This window comes from Mixophyes fleayi, chromosome 8 (assembly GCF_038048845.1).
Source record: "Mixophyes fleayi isolate aMixFle1 chromosome 8, aMixFle1.hap1, whole genome shotgun sequence".
NCBI lineage: Eukaryota > Metazoa > Chordata > Amphibia > Anura > Limnodynastidae > Mixophyes > Mixophyes fleayi.
The window spans coordinates 124,142,177-124,162,782 of NC_134409.1; the positions used below are offsets into that span (position 1 = coordinate 124,142,177).

Sequence of the window (20,606 nt, forward strand, 5' to 3'; positions counted from 1 at the left end):
AGCTAGAATCTGATTGGTTGCTATAGGCAACATCTCCACTTTTCCAAACCCACAATTTAGTAAATCTAGCCAATAATCTCAAACGGTTACATAAGTCATGTGGATATTACTAGTGTTCTTTATTATGACAATGTGTAGAACAACTCTACCTAAATAAGCATGTTTTATAACTACTTTCCTGATAAATTCTCTAGAGACAATGTAGGTAGCCTGCAGCTCTTCAGTTGTTGTGGAACTACAAGTCTCAGTACGCCCTGTTAGTGCTGTGGTAGCAGCACATGTTATAAATCCATAGTGGCTTGGTGGTCTCATGTAGACTAAGCCGGCTCCAGAATACCTTCATTATGTTAGGGCTAGAGGACAAGCTCCATCTATAACTTACCACATGAACATAATCGTCCCTGCCAAACCAGTGGTTGTGGATCTTCCATAGATGTTTTCCGCCACAAGTCCAAAGTCTGATATTTATACATGTTCCTCATCATTAATGACAATGTTCTCTGGCTTAAAGTCTCTGAAAGAGACAATTTAATAATAAGTTATATTTGTAAATGTTTTAATAGTGACAAATAAATGGTCACCTTGACTCCGATGTAGAGTTAGATAGAGATGCTGAAATCAGGGGGTGTTCAAGTGCAACTTATTTAAAGTAAGAGGGGAGGTACACCTAAGTGTGACTTTCCCCCTGAAAATGCGGTCTATTTATTGTAGATACACCTCTTAGGAGGGGTGGGGGGGTACGTTTTTTCAGCTGCAATAATGCTGGCAACAGTTAGCCCGATGTAAAAATTCCGATTACTATAAGTCCGACAAGGAGGAAATAGGGACTTAGCATACAGCAGACATACAACTTTCCCTACACACTTAATTGCATGACCCCAGCGCTGTGAGGTAGAAGTGCTAACCACTAAGCCACCGTCTAATGACATTGTATTCAAATACATATACTTTAATATGAAGTTGGTCCCCCTTTTGCAGCGATAGCAGCTTCCACTCTTCTTGGAAGGCTTTCCACAAGATGTTAAAGTGTTTCTGTGGGAATTTGTGCTCATTCATTCTGTAGAGCATTTATGAGGTCAGACACTGATGTTGGAGGAGAAGGCCTGGCTCACAATCTCCATTCCAGTTCATCCCAACGGTGTTCAATGGGGTTGAGGAGGTCAGGTCTCTGTGCGGGCCAATCAGGTTCTTCCATGCCAAATCCATCAAACCATGTCTTTATAGTCCTTACTTTGTGCACTGGGGAACAGTCATATTGGAATTGAAAAGGGCCTTCTCCAAATGGTTGCCACAAAGTTGGAAGCATAGCATTGTCCAAAATTACCTGGTATGCTGAAGTATTAAGATTGCCCTTCACTGGAGATAAGGGACCTAGGCCAAACCCTGAAAAACAGCCCCATACCATTATCCCTCCTTCACCAAACTTCCCAGTTGTCATAATGCAGTCAGGCAGGTAACGTTCTCCCAGCATCCGCCAAACCCAGACTCACCCATCTGACTGCCAGAGAACCGTGATTTGTCACTCCACAGAGCATGTTTCCATTTCTCCACAGTCCAGTGTCGGTGTGCTTTACACAACTCCATCCAACGCTGGGCCTTGGCCTTGGTGATGTGAGGCTTTGAATGCAGCTGCTCGACCATGAAAACCCATTCATTTAAGCTCCCGCCGCACAGTTTTTGTACTTACATTAATGCCAGTGGAAGTTCGGAACTCAACTATGGAAGCAGCAGAGCGCTGGCGACTTTTACGCACCATGTGCCGGGTCTGATTGAAACACCTCAATTCAATAATTAACAGTTGTGGCCAAATACTTTTGTCCATATAGTGTATATGCTGTGACTAGAAATCACTAAGGTAAAAACACAGTTGAGGAGATGTGGGTGTGTCCAGCATTTATATATTATTATCGTAGATTTGTAAAGCGCCACAGTGCTCCACTGCGCCGTACAGTGGTGAACACAGGACATACATAAAACAGGGACATACAAAAAACAAGAACATACAAGGCAGACAAAATAAATGCAGACATGAAAACAAAGGGTATGGAGGACCCTGCTCATTAGAGGGATTACATTCAAAGTGGAAGAGGGCACAGCTGAGACAAGAGGAGTGAGTGTGGCTTAGAGTGAAGATTGGGACAGCTGTGAAGGTGTATTAGTGTGAATAGTATCATCAGGGATTAGGTAAGCTTTAAAAAAGTGATAGAACGTCTAAAGAGATTTGAAGACTGTGGGAAACCTTGATTGGGCGTGGTAGGGAATTCCATAAGTGGGGAGCAGCACAGGAGAAGTCTTGTAGGCGGGAGTGAAAGGTGGTATAAGAGGACGAGAGGATATATATATATATATATATATATATATATATATATATCTATAATATAAATGCTTAGTGGCGTGTGTTAGTCTGTCTGTCTGTGTGTGTGTGTGGAAAAAATAAAACCAAACTGCAGCGCCACCTGCTGGGCGGAGTTATACACTGACCTACTAAATTCTTAGTGTGTGTGGAAAAAAAAATTCAGAAAGGGCTGAAATTTGGTATACTAAGATGTTTTTAATTTGTTAATTTAATTTGTTAATCGTTAAAAGTGTTTATAAAGATTTAAAAAATATATATATACATTTCTTGAAGTAGAAGTGACAGTTGGGAGTGGTTGGTGGTTGCCGGGGGTGACAGTGGGGAGTGGTTGGTGGTTGCCGGGGGTGACAGTGGGGAGTGGTTGGTGGTTGCCGGGGGTGACAGTGGGGAGTGGTTGGTGGTTGAGGCCTGGGCTATGGCCCAAATGCATGACAAGAACCTTTTTAACACCTTAAGTAGCTTGATTTGACAAGAATGCATGAGTATAATGCACGGGTTAACTTGTATGTATATATATATATATATATATATAGGGCAGTAAAGAATAAGAGGGATCACTGAGAGGCAGGAGAAAGAGTTCAATATGTGGGGCTGTGATGGGCATAAGAGAGGGCACTAAATGTGGTAATAATAGGCATGAGAGGGGACAAAGAGTGTGGCAATAAGAGGGACATATCGGCTTGCAATGAGCATGAGAGGGTATGGTTATATATTAAATATACACGGTTACGTTGATGCAGAGCCGTAACTTAGAATTCTAGCGCCCTGGGCGATAAAGACAAATGCCGCCCCCCTAGCCCTCAATTTTAACCAAATTAACCTAAAATATTCCTAAATTGCGCCCTCCTTCAGCGTTGCGCCCTGGGCGGTCGCCCCTGTGGCACAGCCCTAGTTACGGCCCTGTGTTGATGTGTGCTGCCGAACCATCTCTGCACGCCATACTTGCTTTTTTTGACCTCCCCTCCAAGAGATCCCGGGAGGACGGTCCAAGGGACAAGGGCTGGAGGCGTGATGACGTGGTCGGTGTAAATGCATCCCCACCACTGCTGAGCAATGGCACAATTTGCATCATCAAGCTGAGGGGTGTTCATGATGATGTGATTCCTCCGCCCACCTCAGAAGAAAGTAAAATTAAAAAAGTTGTTGTGCTGTGCTTATCCAGTGTGCTTTGTACATGACGACCACTGTAAACATTTATACATGTACATTATTTTTATGCAAAATACATTTTCACTACTCCAATGAATTTTACTAATATTTTCCAAAACTGTTGTTTAATAAACGTCTCACAATTTGCTGCATTTAATAGGTCTTTCATGCATTCCTGACATATACTCATTTCTTTATTCAAGTCTATGGGGGGTATTCAATTGTTTCTTTTAACGCGCTAAAACCAAAAAAAACGAGCGCTCTAAAAATATTACCGTTAATACGGTAATTACTCGCTAAATTTCATCTCGCAGCTCCCTGAGCAGCGAACTGAAATTCAGCCCGCTGGCAGCGAGTAAGTACCGTATTAACTGTTTACGCGCGCAAAATTACCGTATAATATGAAGTTTTTTTCGAGCGCTCGTTTTTTTTTGTTTTAGCGCGTTAAAAGAAACAATTGAATACCCCCCTATCAGTCCTCCTAACTCTCTTGTCCTGGCTCTCTCCCCTAGTTAGTACCACCCTTTTTTGTGTCTCCCCCTTCCCTTTAGGTTGTTAGCTCTCATGAGCAGGGCCCTCTTTCCTTGTGTGCTCCTTCTACTGTTCCTTCACCCTCTGTACCTCTTGGCCTGCTTCGCTAGCCCTGTTTTACCTGTTTTATTAAGCTTCGGCCTTCTTCCTGCTTATTTCTACCATCCCTTTCACTATCTGTCAGATATAATCTGATTTGCTTTACCCTGTCACCTGTGTTTGTATATATTTGTGTATCATGTTGTGTCTTGGTTCTGTTTTCTGTATATGTAATGTACGGCGCTGCGGACCCTTTGTGGCGCCTTATAAGTCAAAGATAATAATAATAATATATGAAATAGCCAATGCATGACTTCAATGCAAATAGTTCACATGGTTCATGCTTGCTGTGATGATGCAGATAACGCAGCTAATTGTGGTCTGGGTATGGGCAGCATGGTGGTGTAGTGGTTAGCACTTCTGCCTTACAGCACTAGGGTCATGAGTTCAATTACCGGCCATGACCTTATCTGTGTGGAATTTGTATGTTCTCCCTGTGTTTGTGTTGGTTTCTTCCAGGTGCTCTGGTTTTCTCCCACATTCCAAAAACATACTGATAGGTTAAGTCGCTGCTAACAAATTATCAAATTGTGTGTTTTGTGAATTTAGACTTTAAGCCCCAATGGGGCAGGCACTGATGGGAGTTCTTTGTACAGCGCTGTGGAATTAGTGGTGCTATATAAATAAATGGTGATGATGGTCATACAGCCATGAAAATGCATACTTGCCAACTGACCCCCGAAATTCGGGTAGGTCTCCCGGGAGAGCAGGCAAATATCCCGCAAATGGCATCTTGCTTCTCAAAATGACGCGATTTGCGGTGAATCGCGTCATTTTGGCCCCGCCCCCTGCAACAAAACGTTATTTTGTCACGGGGTTGGAGCCAACCACGCCCCCCTGCCTGGGATCTCCCGGAATGAATTTACCAAAGGTTGGTAAGTATGTGAAAATGTCACATGTCTAGTTTACATGGGTGATCTTGTCTCTGTCTCCCTCTGAATCTGGGGACTGATCAGTATATCATATTTTCAGTGCTTGTCTGTTTAAATAAACTAAAGGCAGAATGGTGCAACCTAAAACGTACTAAAAAGTGTATCTAGTTCATGTGAACGAGTTATATTTAATCAGAAACTATCTGTAGCTTGCGGCTTCAACAAAATGGCTGCAGCAATGCAGACAAAATTAAAACACATTTTTCTCTAGCAGTGCTCGGACAGAGAGGAGGGTTTTTCATGACAGAGGGACAAGCAATCGCTAACCCTGGGTGATGTAAAGTAATTAGACTCTTAACTGTCATAGCCGAGTGGATTGGTCTTTTGTCCCTGCTGCTCAGGTCACCCTGTGTTGATACTTGTTTCAAACATGTGAGTAGAGGAGTAGTCCCTGGTAGTCTGGAGAGTGCTGCTGGCTGACACATGGAGAGGAGAGACCTCTTCACATCCCTGCTGGTGAGATCTGTAGTCTGCTGTCACTGTATGATAGGGGGCAAGTGAAAGTTACTGCTGATATATACCAGAGGCTGGCAGGGCATGCTGGGACTTGTAGTTTCATACCAGCTGTACCTTTTATCAGACAGGTGTGCAGACAGTTAATGTCAGGGGAGAAATGTAATCACCTAGTTCTCCAGAGTGCCATATAGCAGTACTTTATAGAAGGTCTGAGTTGTATAACTATGATGTAATTGATGTTTTTTTTTAAAAAAAACTGACTATATATATATATATATATATATATATATATATATATATATATATATATATATATATATATGCTCTTGGTGATATGCTCCTCTTGAATACTTGCCTGCTTGGGTGTATTACACTTTCACAGAATGTTTACTCATTCTACTTTGCAGGGTTACACTGTTTGTTTTATTTTTTTACAGATCTTGAAATACTTTAGCTACTATTTGTAAATTTTGCACCCACATAAGTTGGGTGAGCATTTTGGAGTAGGTGATGTTGATTGTCGCAACTGCTACAAGGGCATGTCTCATACTTGCCTACTATCCCGGAATTCCTGGGAGGCTCCCGAATTTCAGGGAGTCCTCACGGACTCCCGTAAGAGCAGGCTAAGCTCCGACTTTTGCCGAAATTCACGGCATTGAATGGAGGGGCGGGGCTTAATAGCGTCATTAAGCTTTGCCCCATCCATTCAAACTTCCCTTTACAAGGCAGCGCCGCTTTAAATTTAAGCGCTGAAGAGGCCGAACTCGCGGGAGTTCAAGAATCCGGAGGTTAATACATTTACCCCCTGGAGTGTCACAGGTTAGCCATCACTGCTCTATGGTATGCGCTGCTGATTAACTATCTCACGTATTCTTGAGGTGTTTACTTTCTCCCCCTTCTCAGGACAGATGTGTCAATTTTTCTTATCCCAAGGGGAACTGGAGGTTTATCTCCTGTCTGCCATATCCAAAGTCATGGACACAGCTCCCACACTACGAGCTGAAAATGAAACTACCTATTGTTCACAAATTCTTACAGGAGTTCTCTATGTCAGCTTAACCTGAAGGCCGTGCGCTTATATCTTGCAAAACTGCATTTCAGAAGAAACATGAATAATCTCTTTTAGCAAATAATATATCTATGCGAGTTACAAAAATGGCTCAACGAGGGCCTTATGAGGTCATTACAAAAAATCATATTTAACACCGTTCACACTGCAGGCGACCCGGGACTGACACGGGAATAATCCTGCAAAAGTCAGGTGTCTAATTCATCAGACTCCGGTCGTGGGAGCTTGCTCTGGCAAAAACACGGATTTTATAGTGGGAATGGGGTATAACCAATCATTTCCTAGCTTAATTAAGCTGGGTACACACTATACATATCTAAATATCTTTAACGATTTTACCAACAACTGAAAGTCTCGATCAGCAGCCGATTCCTGTGTACACACTATACACGTTTTACACTCAGATCTGTGCTCTTCATCTGTCATAACCATCGAAAAGATTGACTGCACACTCTATGGAGATCTGTCTACACGGCTGACCGTGGGTGCGTACACACTTCCACATTTGCTCGAAATCTTTCTATCATTTATAGAGATTTTTAGTCTGTTTTCTATAATCAAATCAAACAATATAATGTGCTCTGGAGCCATAAAACATAATCCTGGAGCGTTCACACTAATGCAATATTGGACTTAACGGTTGTTTATTGTGTGATTGTCACGATAATTGGGTGAAAATTCTGTAGTGTGTACCCAGCCTTAAGAAACGGTGATTCCAATTCAGATTGAACAAGGTTTGATGTGTTACACTTCCTAGAATTTAGCTCTAATTCTAAACTTTTTTTTTTGCTAAAATGTTATTATTTTAAAATGTTATATTTTTATCGTTTTAATTGTTCTGAAATGCCTGTGGATTTTAAAATTTTTGAACCGGTCCGTCGAACCAGTTTGAGAAACAATATGCAACCGTCTCTAGCATCTCCAAACCTTACCGCAAGAAATGGTGCTGACAAATGCAATAATGGAATTGAAATATGGATTCCTTGATAGCTTACAAAAAATAAACAAGAGAGAAATAAGCCCGCGCTCGGTATATCTCACATTATATATGGTACCAGCTGCTTGGCAATAAGCCTGCGCTTAGTATATCCCATATTGTATGTGGTACCAGCTGCGTGGCAATATAAATGCCCATATATGTATACAAAACAAAAAAACAGTTGTCAGCGCTTATCCTTTAAACTGCATATCTGTGTGTGTCTAGCAAAATGAAAACATGAGGTATTCGTTTATATTTTGATCAAAAGATTTAAGCCTGCATCCCAGCGTCAAGGGAACCTCATCATATGCAGGTCCTACACTGACCTATATACTTTAAACACCATTAAAATGCAGTTAAAATCAGATGCACTCACCTCCCAGGTATAGGGGTTTACATCTAGCAAGGGCTGGCTTGTTAGCTTACAAAAAATGTCCACTATAGCTGGTAGAGGACATGATGGGTATGTTTGTTCCACAGAATTAATTTGATTTCTGTTTATCAAGGGAGGAAATGTTATCCTCCCCCTTGAGGAAAAATTGTCAGTTGCCTATGGCTGGGTACACACTACAGGTTTTTCACCCGATTATTGTGCCAATCACACAATAAACAATCTTGGGTCCGATATTGCATTAGTGTGTACGCTCCATGATCGTGTTTTATCATTCCAAAGCACATCATATCGTTTGATTTTATATATAGACTAAAAATCTTGTACAACAATGGAGCGATGTCGTTCCAATCCTGCAGTGTGTAGGCACTCAGGACCGACAGTGTCCATAGATCTCTGTGGAGTGTGCAGAGTCACCATCTTTTCAGCTGATGGTTATGACAGATAAAGAGCACAGATCTGAAGGTAAATCCTGTAAAACGTGTATAGTGTGTACACAGGAATCTGCATGGTGACCGGGACTTTCAGTCAATGGTAAAATCCTTAACAATAGCTCATCGGGAGTCATTTTCTGTAGTGTGTATCCGGTCTTACTGGTTTGTTTTGCTTGACACAGTAAGAATGTGAGAATATGTAACAGGTTGAACTTGATGTGTCTTTTCTATTTTTATTTTTCTCAACCTTTTCAACTGGGCTATTGCATACCTCACCTCTTTCTCCAAAAACTAGTTGTGATGGAATTCTAGGAACGATAAATCATACTTGCCTGTTTCCGGGAGAGGGGGCGTGACTGGAGGGCGGGAGGGGGCGGGACGAGGCCAATCGTGTCATTTCCGTCGCGGGGGCGGGGCCAAAATGACGCGATTGACCTCGTCCCGCCCCCTCCCACCCTCCAAAATGGCGTGATTCATGCGATTCTCGGTGAGATTGGGATGCGGGAGAAATGCCAGCTTGCCCGGGAGCCTGACCCGAATTTCAGGAGTCTCCCGGACTTTCACTTATAGGTATGAGACGTCTTCCCTCTGGATGAGCATGTAACAGATTGCACATGAAAGTGGCTCCTCTCTGTATTTACTGCCCTTTTATTCAAGTCTTTCCTTTGATTTTACACAAGTGAATTTTATATATTCTTGTTATTTGTTATTTTAGCTTATATTTTTCTCCGTTCATTTTTTTTTGATACAGTTGCAGGATATCTTTTTATTTCATGGTCATCATATAGGGAAAAATAGTTACTTTTACACAATTAGTGACTACAGTATGTATACAGCTTGATGTTTGCAGGATAAGACGTACCAGATATGCGTCTGACGACCTAACAGGGTCCAGGGAAAAAGGTTTTCATTTCAGTTTTTGTTTATTTTCTTTACGGTCACGTTATGCTGCCTCTGGACGTAGGTACAATGAACCTGTGTGCTCTAATCAGGAGGTTGGATGTAGTTGGGGGTTGGGCCATGTGTAGAGGGTACAAATGTCAGATGACTAACACTATTTGGGGAGTTTTGGGGTATCAGACATGAGTGTCACCCAATGGCTAATGATGTTTCATCAAGCTGGGAATGGGGCTTGGGGGGGGGGGGGGCTCATTTTATTCATATTTTCAAGAATATTTTACACTTTTTATATTTATTTTATCTTTTTTTTATTACTTCCAAAATTGTCTTTACTTTAAATGAGCCTTTAGAGCAAGAGGCGGGTGTATTGGAACTACGTTGCACAATAACACTATTGAATCTAGCCGCCTACATGTGTGCTGCGTCTAGATCCAGGCTACACCGTAAGCAATTGTATTGCTCTAATCTACAAACCAAAGACTTGTCCCACATGTAAGGGAATTACAGTGAAGTCAAAGTGACACTGGGGGCTAGATTTACTAAGCTGCGGCTTTGAAAAAGTGGGGATGTTGCCTATAGCAACCAATCAGATTCTAGCTGTCATTTATTTAGTACCTTCTACAAAATGACAGCTAGAATCTGATTGGTTGCTATAGGCAACATCCCCACTTTTTCAAACCCGCAGCTTGGTACATCTAGCCCTGGGTCTCTTAGCAAAAATGTGTGATCTGATCGCTTGTGGGGGTCAGAGTGCATTTGGGTGCATTTTGTGACAAGTGTGGGTCTGAGGGCTTGTGATGGCAATTTGGAGCAGAATTGTAAGTAAGGGGCATGTGGGGACTTTTGGGAATTAATGATGTGGACATGCCGAAGTTGTTTTTGAGCTGTATTTTCACTCTTGAAATTAAGAGCAATGTTTAAATGGTCACTCTTAGAAAACTGCAAAAGATATAGCGGAGAAGCGCTGCAGTAACTCATAGACAGATATATATCATAAATGCATTGAGAACACTTATAAAATAAGAAGAGGATAGATAACTAGCTGTTCCCGTGCTAAAGATGATTCTCTTCGTTCTCCTTGTGCAATTTTCCCTCTTGCCCCTAAGGAAAGTGTGTAGAAACTAGGGATGAGCGCACTCGGATTTATGAAATCCGAGCCCACCCGAACGTTGCGGATCCGAGTCGGATCCGAGACAGATCCGGGTATTGGCGCCAAATTCAAAAGTGAAACTGAGGCTCTGACTCATAATCCCGTTGTCGGATCTCGCGATACTCGGATCCTATAAATTCACCGCTAGTCGCCGCCATCTTCACTCGGGCATTGATCAGGGTAGAGGGAGGGTGTGTTAGGTGGTCCTCTGTGCTGTTTAGTTCTGTGCTGTTTAGTTCTGTGCTGTTTAGTGCTGTGCTGTTTAGTGCTGTGCTGTGCTGTGCTGTGCTGTGCTGTGCTGTGCTGTGCTGTGCTGTGCTGTGCTGTGCTGTGCTGTGTTCTGCAGTATCAGTCCAGTGGTGCTGTGTGCTGTGCTCTGTCCTTCTGAGGTCAGTGGTGCTGCTGGGTCCTGTGCTGTGTCCTGTTCAGTCCAGTGGTGCTGTGTCCTGTGCTCTGTGCTTCTAAGGGCATAGTTATTTCCCCAATATTCCCCTGTGTTTAAAAAAATAAAAAAAAGTTTTTTTTATAAAATACCAAAAACTACTTTAATATTTTTTAATTACCACAAAATTTTCACAACCAATCCTGCAGTATAAGCCCATTGGTACTGCAATATTACCAAGTTCACACATTCAGCAGTAAAAGTCCAGTGGTGCTGTGTCCTGTGCTCTGTCCTGCTGAGTTCCGTAGTGCTGCTGGGTCCTGTGCCGTGTCCTGTTCAGTCCAGTGGTGCTGTGTCCTGTGCTCTGTGCTTCTAAGGGCATAGTTATTTCCCCATTATTCCCAAGTTTGTAAAAAATAAAAAAAAAGTAAAAAAAAATTAAAAAAAATAAATAAAATATAATAATTATAACCAAATTTGCAAAACCAATCCAGCATTATAAGTCCATTGGTACTGCAATATTACCAAGTTCACACATTCTGCAGTATCTTGTGCTACATATAATGGAGAGCAAAAATTTGGAGGATAAAGTAGGGAAAGATCAAGACCCACTTCCTCCTAATGCTGAAGCTGCTGCCACTAGTCATGACATAGACGATGAAATGCCATCAACGTCGTCTGGCAAGCACGATGCCCAATCTCCTAGTACAGGGCATGTAAAATCCAAAAAGCCCAAGTTCTCAAAAAACAGCAAAAAAAGAAACTTAAAATCATCTGAGGAGAAACGTAAAGTTGGCAATATGCCAATTACGACAAGTAGTGGCAAGGAACGGCTTAGGCCCTGTCCCGTGTTCATGACTAGTGGTCCAACTTCACCCAAGGATCAAAGCCCTCCTCCCCCCCCCTACAAAAAATTTAAGAGAGTTATGCTGTCAGCAACAACAACAAAACAGCAAAGAACTCTGCCTTCTAAACAGATGACATCACAAATCCCCAAGGCGAGTCCAAGGGTGTTGTTGGTTGTGAACCCTGACCTTCCCATCACTGTACGGGAAGAGGTGACTCCATCCAGCATTTGCAGCACGCCCTCTGCATATGCTGGAAGGATCACCCACAGTCCAGTTACAGATTTGGCTAATGAAGGTGTGAATGTTGTGCACTGGGAGGAGGATATTGATGTAGCTGGCGCTGAGGAGGATGTTGATGATTATGATGCAGACAGATACCAAATTGCATTTCTCAATTTCTATTTATATTCTAGATTATATAACGGCTGAAAAGTTTTCTGTTTTACTCCTAGTGGAGAGGGGATCTGATGCAGACAGATACCAAACTGCCTTTGTCCATTTCTTTGTATATTTGAATTGCTAGTTCTACAGTCTATGCAGGCTGCTTTATTTATATTCAACTACAAGTGTAGGGCGGGGGGGGGGGGGGGCATAGATAGCCACCAAAGTAACGTGGTCCATTTAATTTCACTTTCTAGCTCCACAGTCTGTGCAGCCTGCTTTTTTTTATCTTCAAAGTATTTATATTTACAAGCCTTGCAATCTAAATTAACTAGAGGTAGTGACGTGGTAGAACTCCAAAAGGCAGTTTGGAAGCCCCTGTACAAACTGGCTCTATTTTTTAACTGAGTTGTCCCCCCTCCAGTGTGTACTCGGAAAGAGTTTTTAGTGCAGCGGGGAACCTGGTCAGTGAGCGGCGAAGGAGGTTGCTTCCTCACAACGTTGAAAAAATGATGTTTATAAAAATGAATAATCAATTCCTCAATGAAGTACAGCACTGCCCTCAAGACAGTACAGAGGGACTGTGGTTGTGGAGTCCAGCGGGGACGAATTGATAATGTGTGAGGAGGAGGAAGTACACACTGTAGGGGGAGAGGAATCAGAGGTTGAGGATAAGGACGACATCTTTCCTCAGTAGAGCCTGTTTAGTTTGTACAGGGAGAGATGAATTGTTTTATTGGTGTGGGGGCCCAAACAAACCAATCATTTCAGCCACAGTTGTTTGGTAGGCCCTGTCGCTGAAATGATTGGTTTGTTAAAGTGTGCATGTCCTATTTCAACAACATAAGGGTGGGTGGGAGGGCCCAAGGACAATTCCATCTTGCACCTTTTTTTTTGGCATTATGTGACCATTCAACAGTCGTTTGCCATGTTCAAAAAGTAAAAGAAAATGCCAACAAATTCAATAAATTAAATCAAAAGTTAAATGCCCTGTCATTATTTAAAACAAGAGGTTTTGACGTGCTAGAATTAGTGTAGTGTTAAGATGTTATAAACACTACACTTGGAAATTGGAGGAGGTAATGTGGCCCCGGTATCAAATTGGGTACCGGGGCCACCCCACTATGCAGTCCAGATACTTGTTTGGTGGAATTCCGACACGTGGAGGGTTTTTTAATTATATTGTGGCCTCGGTACCAAATTGTGTACCGGGGCCACCACACTACGCAGTCAAGATACTTGTTTGGTGGAATTCAGACCAGTTGAGGGTTTTATTATTATATTGTGTGGACCACTCTATCTATACCACACTACAACTCTATACCACTCTATTTCCTACTTTAATTCTATTTAATTCTATTTCCTACTTTAATTCTATTACTAATTAATTAACATAAAGAGGAACAAAAAAAACCAATTTTACCAAAAGTATAATATGACTTAGACTTACAAACACTACACTTGAAAGATCGTGCCTTTAAATGAAAAAGTAAGTCTTCATTGCACGACTATGTGCAACAGGGACAGTTTTTTTCTTTACAAAGTCAACTAATAACACTTGGACCCTGTCTGTCTTTAACATACTTAATGGGATCTCAATGACGAATTGTCTGTAGCATGTTTGGAGGAGGTATTGTGGCCCCGGTATCAAGTTGGGTACCGGGGCCACCCCACTACGCAGTCCAGATACTTGTTTGGTGGAATTCTGACACGTGGAGGGTGTATTTATTTTATTGTGGCCCCGGTATCAAGTTGGGTACCGGGGCCACCCCACTACGCAGTCCAGATACTTGTTTGGTGGAATTCTGACACGTGGAGGGTGTATTTATTTTATTGTGGCCCCGGTATCAAGTTGGGTACCGGGGCCACCCCTCTACGCAGTCCAGATACTTGTTTGGTGGAATTCTGACACGTGGAGGGTGTATTTATTTTATTGTGGCCCCGGTATCAAGTTGGGTACCGGGGCCACCCCACTACGCAGTCCAGATACTTGTTTGGTGGAATTCTGACACGTGGAGGGTGTATTTATTTTATTGTGGCCCCGGTATCAAGTTGGGTACCGGGGCCACCCCACTACGCAGTCCAGATACTTGTTTGGTGGAATTCTGACACGTGGAGGGTTTTTTAATTATATTGTGGCCTCGGTACCAAATTGTGTACCGGGGCCACCACACTACGCAGTCAAGATAGATAGATGCGTATCATAGATAAAGTACATTCAGTGGTGTGGGGCAAATTGAAAAATATTCAAAATGCACTGACATTATCAAAAACAAGAGGTTGTCACACGCTAAAACTCCAACATGTATATGATGGAGAGGATGGAGGAGCAGCCGTATGTGTAGTGTAATGCAGACCTGTTGAAGGTTTTTTATATATTTTATTGTGGTGCCCAGTGCCCACTCCTCTACGCAGTCCAGGTACATTTATTGGTGCGAATCAAACAAGTTGATGGTTTTCTTATTATATATATTGTGGTGACCCACTCCTCTACGCAGTCCAGGTACATTTATTGGTGCGATTCATAAAAGTTCAGGGTTTTTAATATATTGTGGTGACCCACTCCTCTACGCAGTCCAGGTACATTTATTGGTGCGAATCAAACAAGTTGATGGTTTTCTTATTATATATATTGTGGTGACCCACTCCTCTACGCAGTCCAGGTACATTTATTGGTGCGATTCATAAAAGTTCAGGGTTTTTAAGATATTGTGGTGACCCACTCCTCTACGCAGTCCAGGTACATTTATTGGTGCGATTCATAAAAGTTCAGGGTTTTAAATATATTGTGGTGACCCACTCCTCTACGCAGTCCAGGTACATTTATTGGTGCGATTCATAAAAGTTCAGGGTTTTTAAGATATTGTGGTGACCCACTCCTCTACGCAGTCCAGGTACATTTATTGGTGCGATTCATAAAAGTTCAGGGTTTTTAATATATTGTGGTGACCCACTCCTCTACGCAGTCCAGGTACATTTATTGGTGCGAATCAAACAAGTTGATGGTTTTCTTATTATATATATTGTGGTGACCCACTCCTCTACGCAGTCCAGGTACATTTATTGGTGCGATTCATAAAAGTTCAGGGTTTTTAAGATATTGTGGTGACCCACTCCTCTACGCAGTCCAGGTACATTTATTGGTGCGATTCATAAAAGTTCAGGGTTTTTAATATATTGTGGTGACCCACTCCTCTACGCAGTCCAGGTACATTTATTGGTGCGATTCATAAAAGTTCAGGGTTTTTAATATATTGTGGTGACCCACTCCTCTACGCAGTCCAGGTACAATTATTGGTGCGAATCATAAAAGTTCAGGGTTTTTAATATATATTGTGGTGACCCACTCCTCTACGCAGTCCAGAAAGATACCTTGTTGCAACGTTTTGGACTAATAACTATATTGTGAGGTGTTCAGAATACACTGTAAATTAGTGGAAATGCTTGTTATTGAATGTTATTGAGGTTAATAATAGCCTAGGAGTGAAAATAAGCCCAAAAACTTGATTTTTAAACTTTTTATGTTTTTTTCAAAAAAAATCCGAATCCAATACCTTAAATCCGAACCGAGACCTTTCGTCAAGTGTTTTGCGAGACAAATCCGAACCTCAAAAATAACGAAAATCCGGATCCAAAACACAAAACAAAAGTCGCCGGTGCACATCCCTAGTAGAAACAAACTCAGATTAGGGCCAAGTTATACCACTTTCACATTGCCACCTCTGCAATTTCCCGGGTCTTTCAAGCCGGATTTTTGCTGTCATAGAGCATCCCAGCTCAGAGACCCCGCACCTTGGACCCGGAAATTTCCCGGGTCGACCCCGTTTATACTGAACCCGGGTCTGCCTTGGCAATAAGTGTGAGTCATCACAAGAGGAGCTTTGATTGGCTGAAAAATGGTGATGTCATTTAAAGGGGACTTTTTTTTTTTTTTTGCACGCAAAGATGAGGCCAAAGTGGGTGGTGACTGTTCACACCATTGCTTTAATCATGGCCAGATCTGTTCGTATTATTTTATTATTATTTTTTCTGTTAGTATTTTTGCTAGTACACTGTTTACAGTGATTGTGATCTGTTTTTTTGATTTTCTCCTCTCCTCTAATGGCCAGCAGCTCACGCACTTCTTCCTCTAGTCAGTGTGCCATGCTTTCTCCTAGCCCTCTTCTCTGCAGCGTTGAAATGACGTCATCCTCCAGCGTCCCTAATCCCCCCCCAATCAGCTTCTTTATGTGAGACCCGGGTTGAAAAACCCGGGTCACACTGTTGTTGGATCTAAAATCTGATCCAAGTTTGCCTGTGGTGTCAAGTATATCTGGAAGCGCTTCAATCAGCTGGAGAGAATAGACACAGACCAAGTTCTGTATACCAGGAATCTTCTCTGTTTATTGATATCAAGATACAAGTCTTTATAGCCAACTGAATATATGAATCCTACGTCATAAGCATACAGTAGTCTATGGGATGCGCTGCTGATTAACTATCTCATGTATTCTTGAGGTGTTTACTTTCTCCCCCTTCTCAGGACAGATGTGTCAATTGTTCTTATCCCAAGGGGGGCTGGAGGTTTATATCCTGTCTGCCATATCCAAAGCCATGGGCACAGCTCCCACACTACAAGCTGAAAATGTAACTACCTGTTGTTCACAAATCTTGCTACATTCTTACAGGAGTTCCCTATGTCAGCTTAACCTGAAGGCCGTGCGCTTATATCTTGCAAAACTGCATTTCAGCAGAAAAATAAATAATCTCTTTTAGCAAATAATATATCTATGCGAGTTACAAAAATGGCTGAACAAGGGTCTTATGAGGCCTTTACAAAAAATCATATTTAACACTGTTCACACTGCAGGCGACCCGGGAATAACCCTGCAACAGTCAGGTGTCTAATTCCCAGGTCATCAGACTCATGTCGTCGGAGCTTGCTCCAGCAAAAACCCAGGTTTTATAGTGTGAATGGGGTATAACAGATCATTTCTTAGCTTAATTAAGCTGGGTACACACTATACATATCTAAATATCTTTAACGATTTTACCAACAACTGAAAGTCAAGATCAGCAGCCGATTCCTGTGTACACACTATACATGTTTTACCGGATTTACCTTCAGATCTGTGCTCCTCATCTGTCATAACCATCGAAAAGATTGACTGCACACTCTATGGAGATCTGTCTACACGGCTGACCGTGGGTGCGTACACACTTCCACATTTGCCCAACATCTTTCTATCATTTATAGAGATTTTTAGTCTGTTTATATAATCAAATCAAACAATACAATGTGCTTTGGAGCCATAAAACATGATCATGGAGCGTTCACACTAATGCAATATTGGACCTAACAGTCGTTTATTGTGTGATCGGCACGATAATTGGGTGACAGTCCTGTAGTGTGTACCCAGCCTTAAGAAACGGTGATTACAATTCGGATTGAACAAGGTTTAATGTGTTACACTTCCTGGAATTTAGCTCTAATTTTAAACTTTTTTTTTTTCTTTTTTTTGCTAAAATGTTATTATTTTAAAATGTTATATTTTATCGTTTTAATTGTTTAGAAACCTGTGGATTTTTTAATTTTTGAACCGGTCCGTCTAACCAGTTTGAGAAACAATATGCAACCGTCTCTAGCATCTCCAAACCTTACGCAATAAATGGCGCTGACAAATGCAATAACGGAATTTAAAAATGGATCCCATGATAGCGTACAAAAAATGTCCACTATAGCTGGTAGAGGACATGATGTTTGTTCCACAGAATTAATTTGATTTCTGTTTATCAAGGGAGGGAATTTTATTCTGCAACATCCCCCATTGGCGGTTACCTAAGGCTGGGTACACACTACAGGTTTTTCACCCAATTATTGTGCCAAACACACTAAAATAAACAACCGTTGGGTCCGATATCGCATTAGTGTGTACGCTCCATGATTGTGTTTTATCGTTCCAAAGCACATCATATTGTTTGATTTTCTAAATAGACTAAAAATCTCGTACAACAATGGAATAATATCGTTCCAATCCTGCAGTGTGTGTGCACTCAGGACCGGACAGTGTCCATAGATCTCTATGGAGTGTGCAGAGACACGATCTTTTCAGACAATGGTTATGACAGATGAAGAGCACAGATCTGAAGGTAAATCCTGTAAAACGTGTATAGTGCATACTTGCCAACATTTCTTTTTCTTTTTCCGGGAGATGCCGGCTGGGACGTGGGCGTGCAGGGGGCGGGGCTGCGAAATCGCGTCATTTTGGCCCCGCCCCCGTGACGGAATGACGCAAATCGCGTCATTTTACAGCGGGGGCGGGGCTAAACGCCGCGATTCCGGGTGAATCGCGGCGTTTAAACTGAATTTTTCCCCCTTCCTATCAGGGAGATTGCCACACTCGTCCGGGAGACTCTCGCAAAATGCGGGAGTCTCCCGGACAATCCGGGAGAGTTGGCAAGTATGGTATAGTGTGTACACAGGAATCTGCATGGTGACCGGGACTTTCAGTCGTTGGTAAAATCCTTAATGATGGCACATCAGGAGACATTTTCTGTAGTGTGTATCCGGTCTTACTGGTTTGTTTTGCTTGACACAGTAAGAATGTGTAACAGGTTGAACTTGATGTGCCTTTTTTATTTTTCTCAACCTTTTCACCTGGGCTTTTGCATACCTCACCCGTTTCCCCAAAAACTAGTTGTGGTGGAATTCTAGGAATGATAAATACTCTCCTGCTGGCATCATACACTGTAACTGAGTTGTGATCTGTTGATAAACTGAGGATTCACCCGTGTGAGGAGAATACTAATAAACTATAATAAACCAATGTGAATCTCTAGCTTTAGATTAGATGTGTAATTAACTTATTGATTAAAGTTTCACTTATAGGTATGAGACGTCTTCCCTCTGGATGAGCATGTGACAGATTGCACATGTGGCTCCTTTTTATCTATTCATGTTCTTCCTTTGATTTTACACAAGTGAATTTTATATAGTCTTGTTATTTGTTATTTTAGCTTATATTTTTCTCCATTCATTTGCTTTTGATACAGTTGCAGGATATCTTTTTATTTCATGGTCATCATGTAGGGAAAAATAGTTACTTTTACACAATTAGTGACTACAGTATGTGTATAGCTTGATGTTTGCAAGACCAGGTGTACAAGATATGTGTCTGACGATCTAACAGGGTCCAGGGGCAAAAGTTTCCATTTTAGTTTTGTTTATTTTGGTTTTTTTTACGGTTACGTAATGCTGCCTCTGGACCTAGATACAATGAACTCTGTGCTCTAATTGGGAGGTTGGATGTAATTGGGGGTTGGGCCATGTGTTGAGGGTACAAATGTCAGATGACTAGTACTATTTGGGGAATTTTGGGGTATCAATCATGAATTTTATTTGCATGAGTGTCACCCAATGGCTAGTGCATAGTTGCATACTTTTGAAGGCAGCTGTCCTGGAGGGGGGTCCGTCAAGGGGGGCGTGGCCACGCATGATGCGCCGTTCGACTCCGCCTCTGTCAATCTTAGGCAGTTTTAACCAATCACAGTAGGGGGCGGGGCCACAATAGCATGTTTAGCCCCACCATTTTAAACAACGGGGACAGCTGGATCCAGGATTATTGCCTGCTCTCTCGGGAGTCCAGGAGAACTCCCTAAAATTCGGGCGGCTCCCGGACATTCCGGGAGAGTAGGCAACTATGGGCTAATGATGTTTCATCAAGCTGGGATTGGTATAAATAGCTGATGATGATGAATGGGGTTTGGAGGGGGGGGGGGGGACTCGTTTTATTCATATTTTTAAAATATTTTACACTTTTTATTTATTTTATATTTTTTATTACTTCCAAAATTGTCTTTACTTTAAATGAGCCTTTAGAGCAAGAGGCGGGTGTAGTGGAACTGCGTTGCACAATAACACTATTGGATCTAGCCGCTTACATGTGAGCTGCGGTTAGAGCCAGGCTACAAAGTAAGCAATCGTATTGTTCTAATCTACAAACCAAAGACTTGTCCCACATGTAAGGGAATTAAAGTGAATTCAAAGTGACTCTGGGGGCTAGATTTACTAAGCTGCGGGTTTGAAAAAGTGGGGATGTTGCCTATAGCAACCAATCAGATTCTAGCTTTCATTTATTAAGTACCTTCTACAAAATGATAGCTAGAATCTGATTGGTTGCTATAGGCAACATCCCCACTTTTTCAAACCCGCAGTTTAGTAAATCTAGCCCTGGGTCTCTTAGCAACCACATGGGGCTGAATGTAGATGCCATAACCTGTGAGCGGCCACAAAGAGGTGGATGAGCTGAGTATTTGTTTTGTCTTGAATCCCTTGTGCTATTATCATGGGCATGTCAGTAGGACCTGTGTGTAGAGAGCGTTCAAAAGTTGGAATAACCAGATCCAATAAAGGCATATCATCTTTAATGATACGGACCTGGGAACCAAACGCTCCCCTAATAAACTGAACTGTAACTAGGGGTGATTGATTGTTATGATAAACCAATAAGAAAGTGAGGCTAACACTATGGTAGGAAACTGAGGTGTTTCTACAGGACCTCCCGATTCAT

General features: G+C 42.0%; 1 protein-coding gene across 2 annotated transcripts in view; it reads left to right on the forward strand.

Moving 5' to 3' along the window:
- The first annotated feature begins 5,370 nt into the window (after window positions 1-5,370).
- SLC25A26 (solute carrier family 25 member 26) overlaps window positions 5,371-20,606 on the forward strand; it is a 122,257-nt gene continuing 107,021 nt past the window's right edge. Inside the window, exon 1 of one of the 2 annotated variants that reach the window (XM_075183401.1) lies at window positions 5,371-5,523. In XM_075183401.1, the coding sequence (XP_075039502.1) occupies window positions 5,491-5,523 (33 nt within the window). In that variant the 5' untranslated portion in view covers window positions 5,371-5,490. The remainder of the gene's footprint in view (window positions 5,524-20,606) is intronic. The other variant, XM_075183400.1, reaches the window with a different exon arrangement.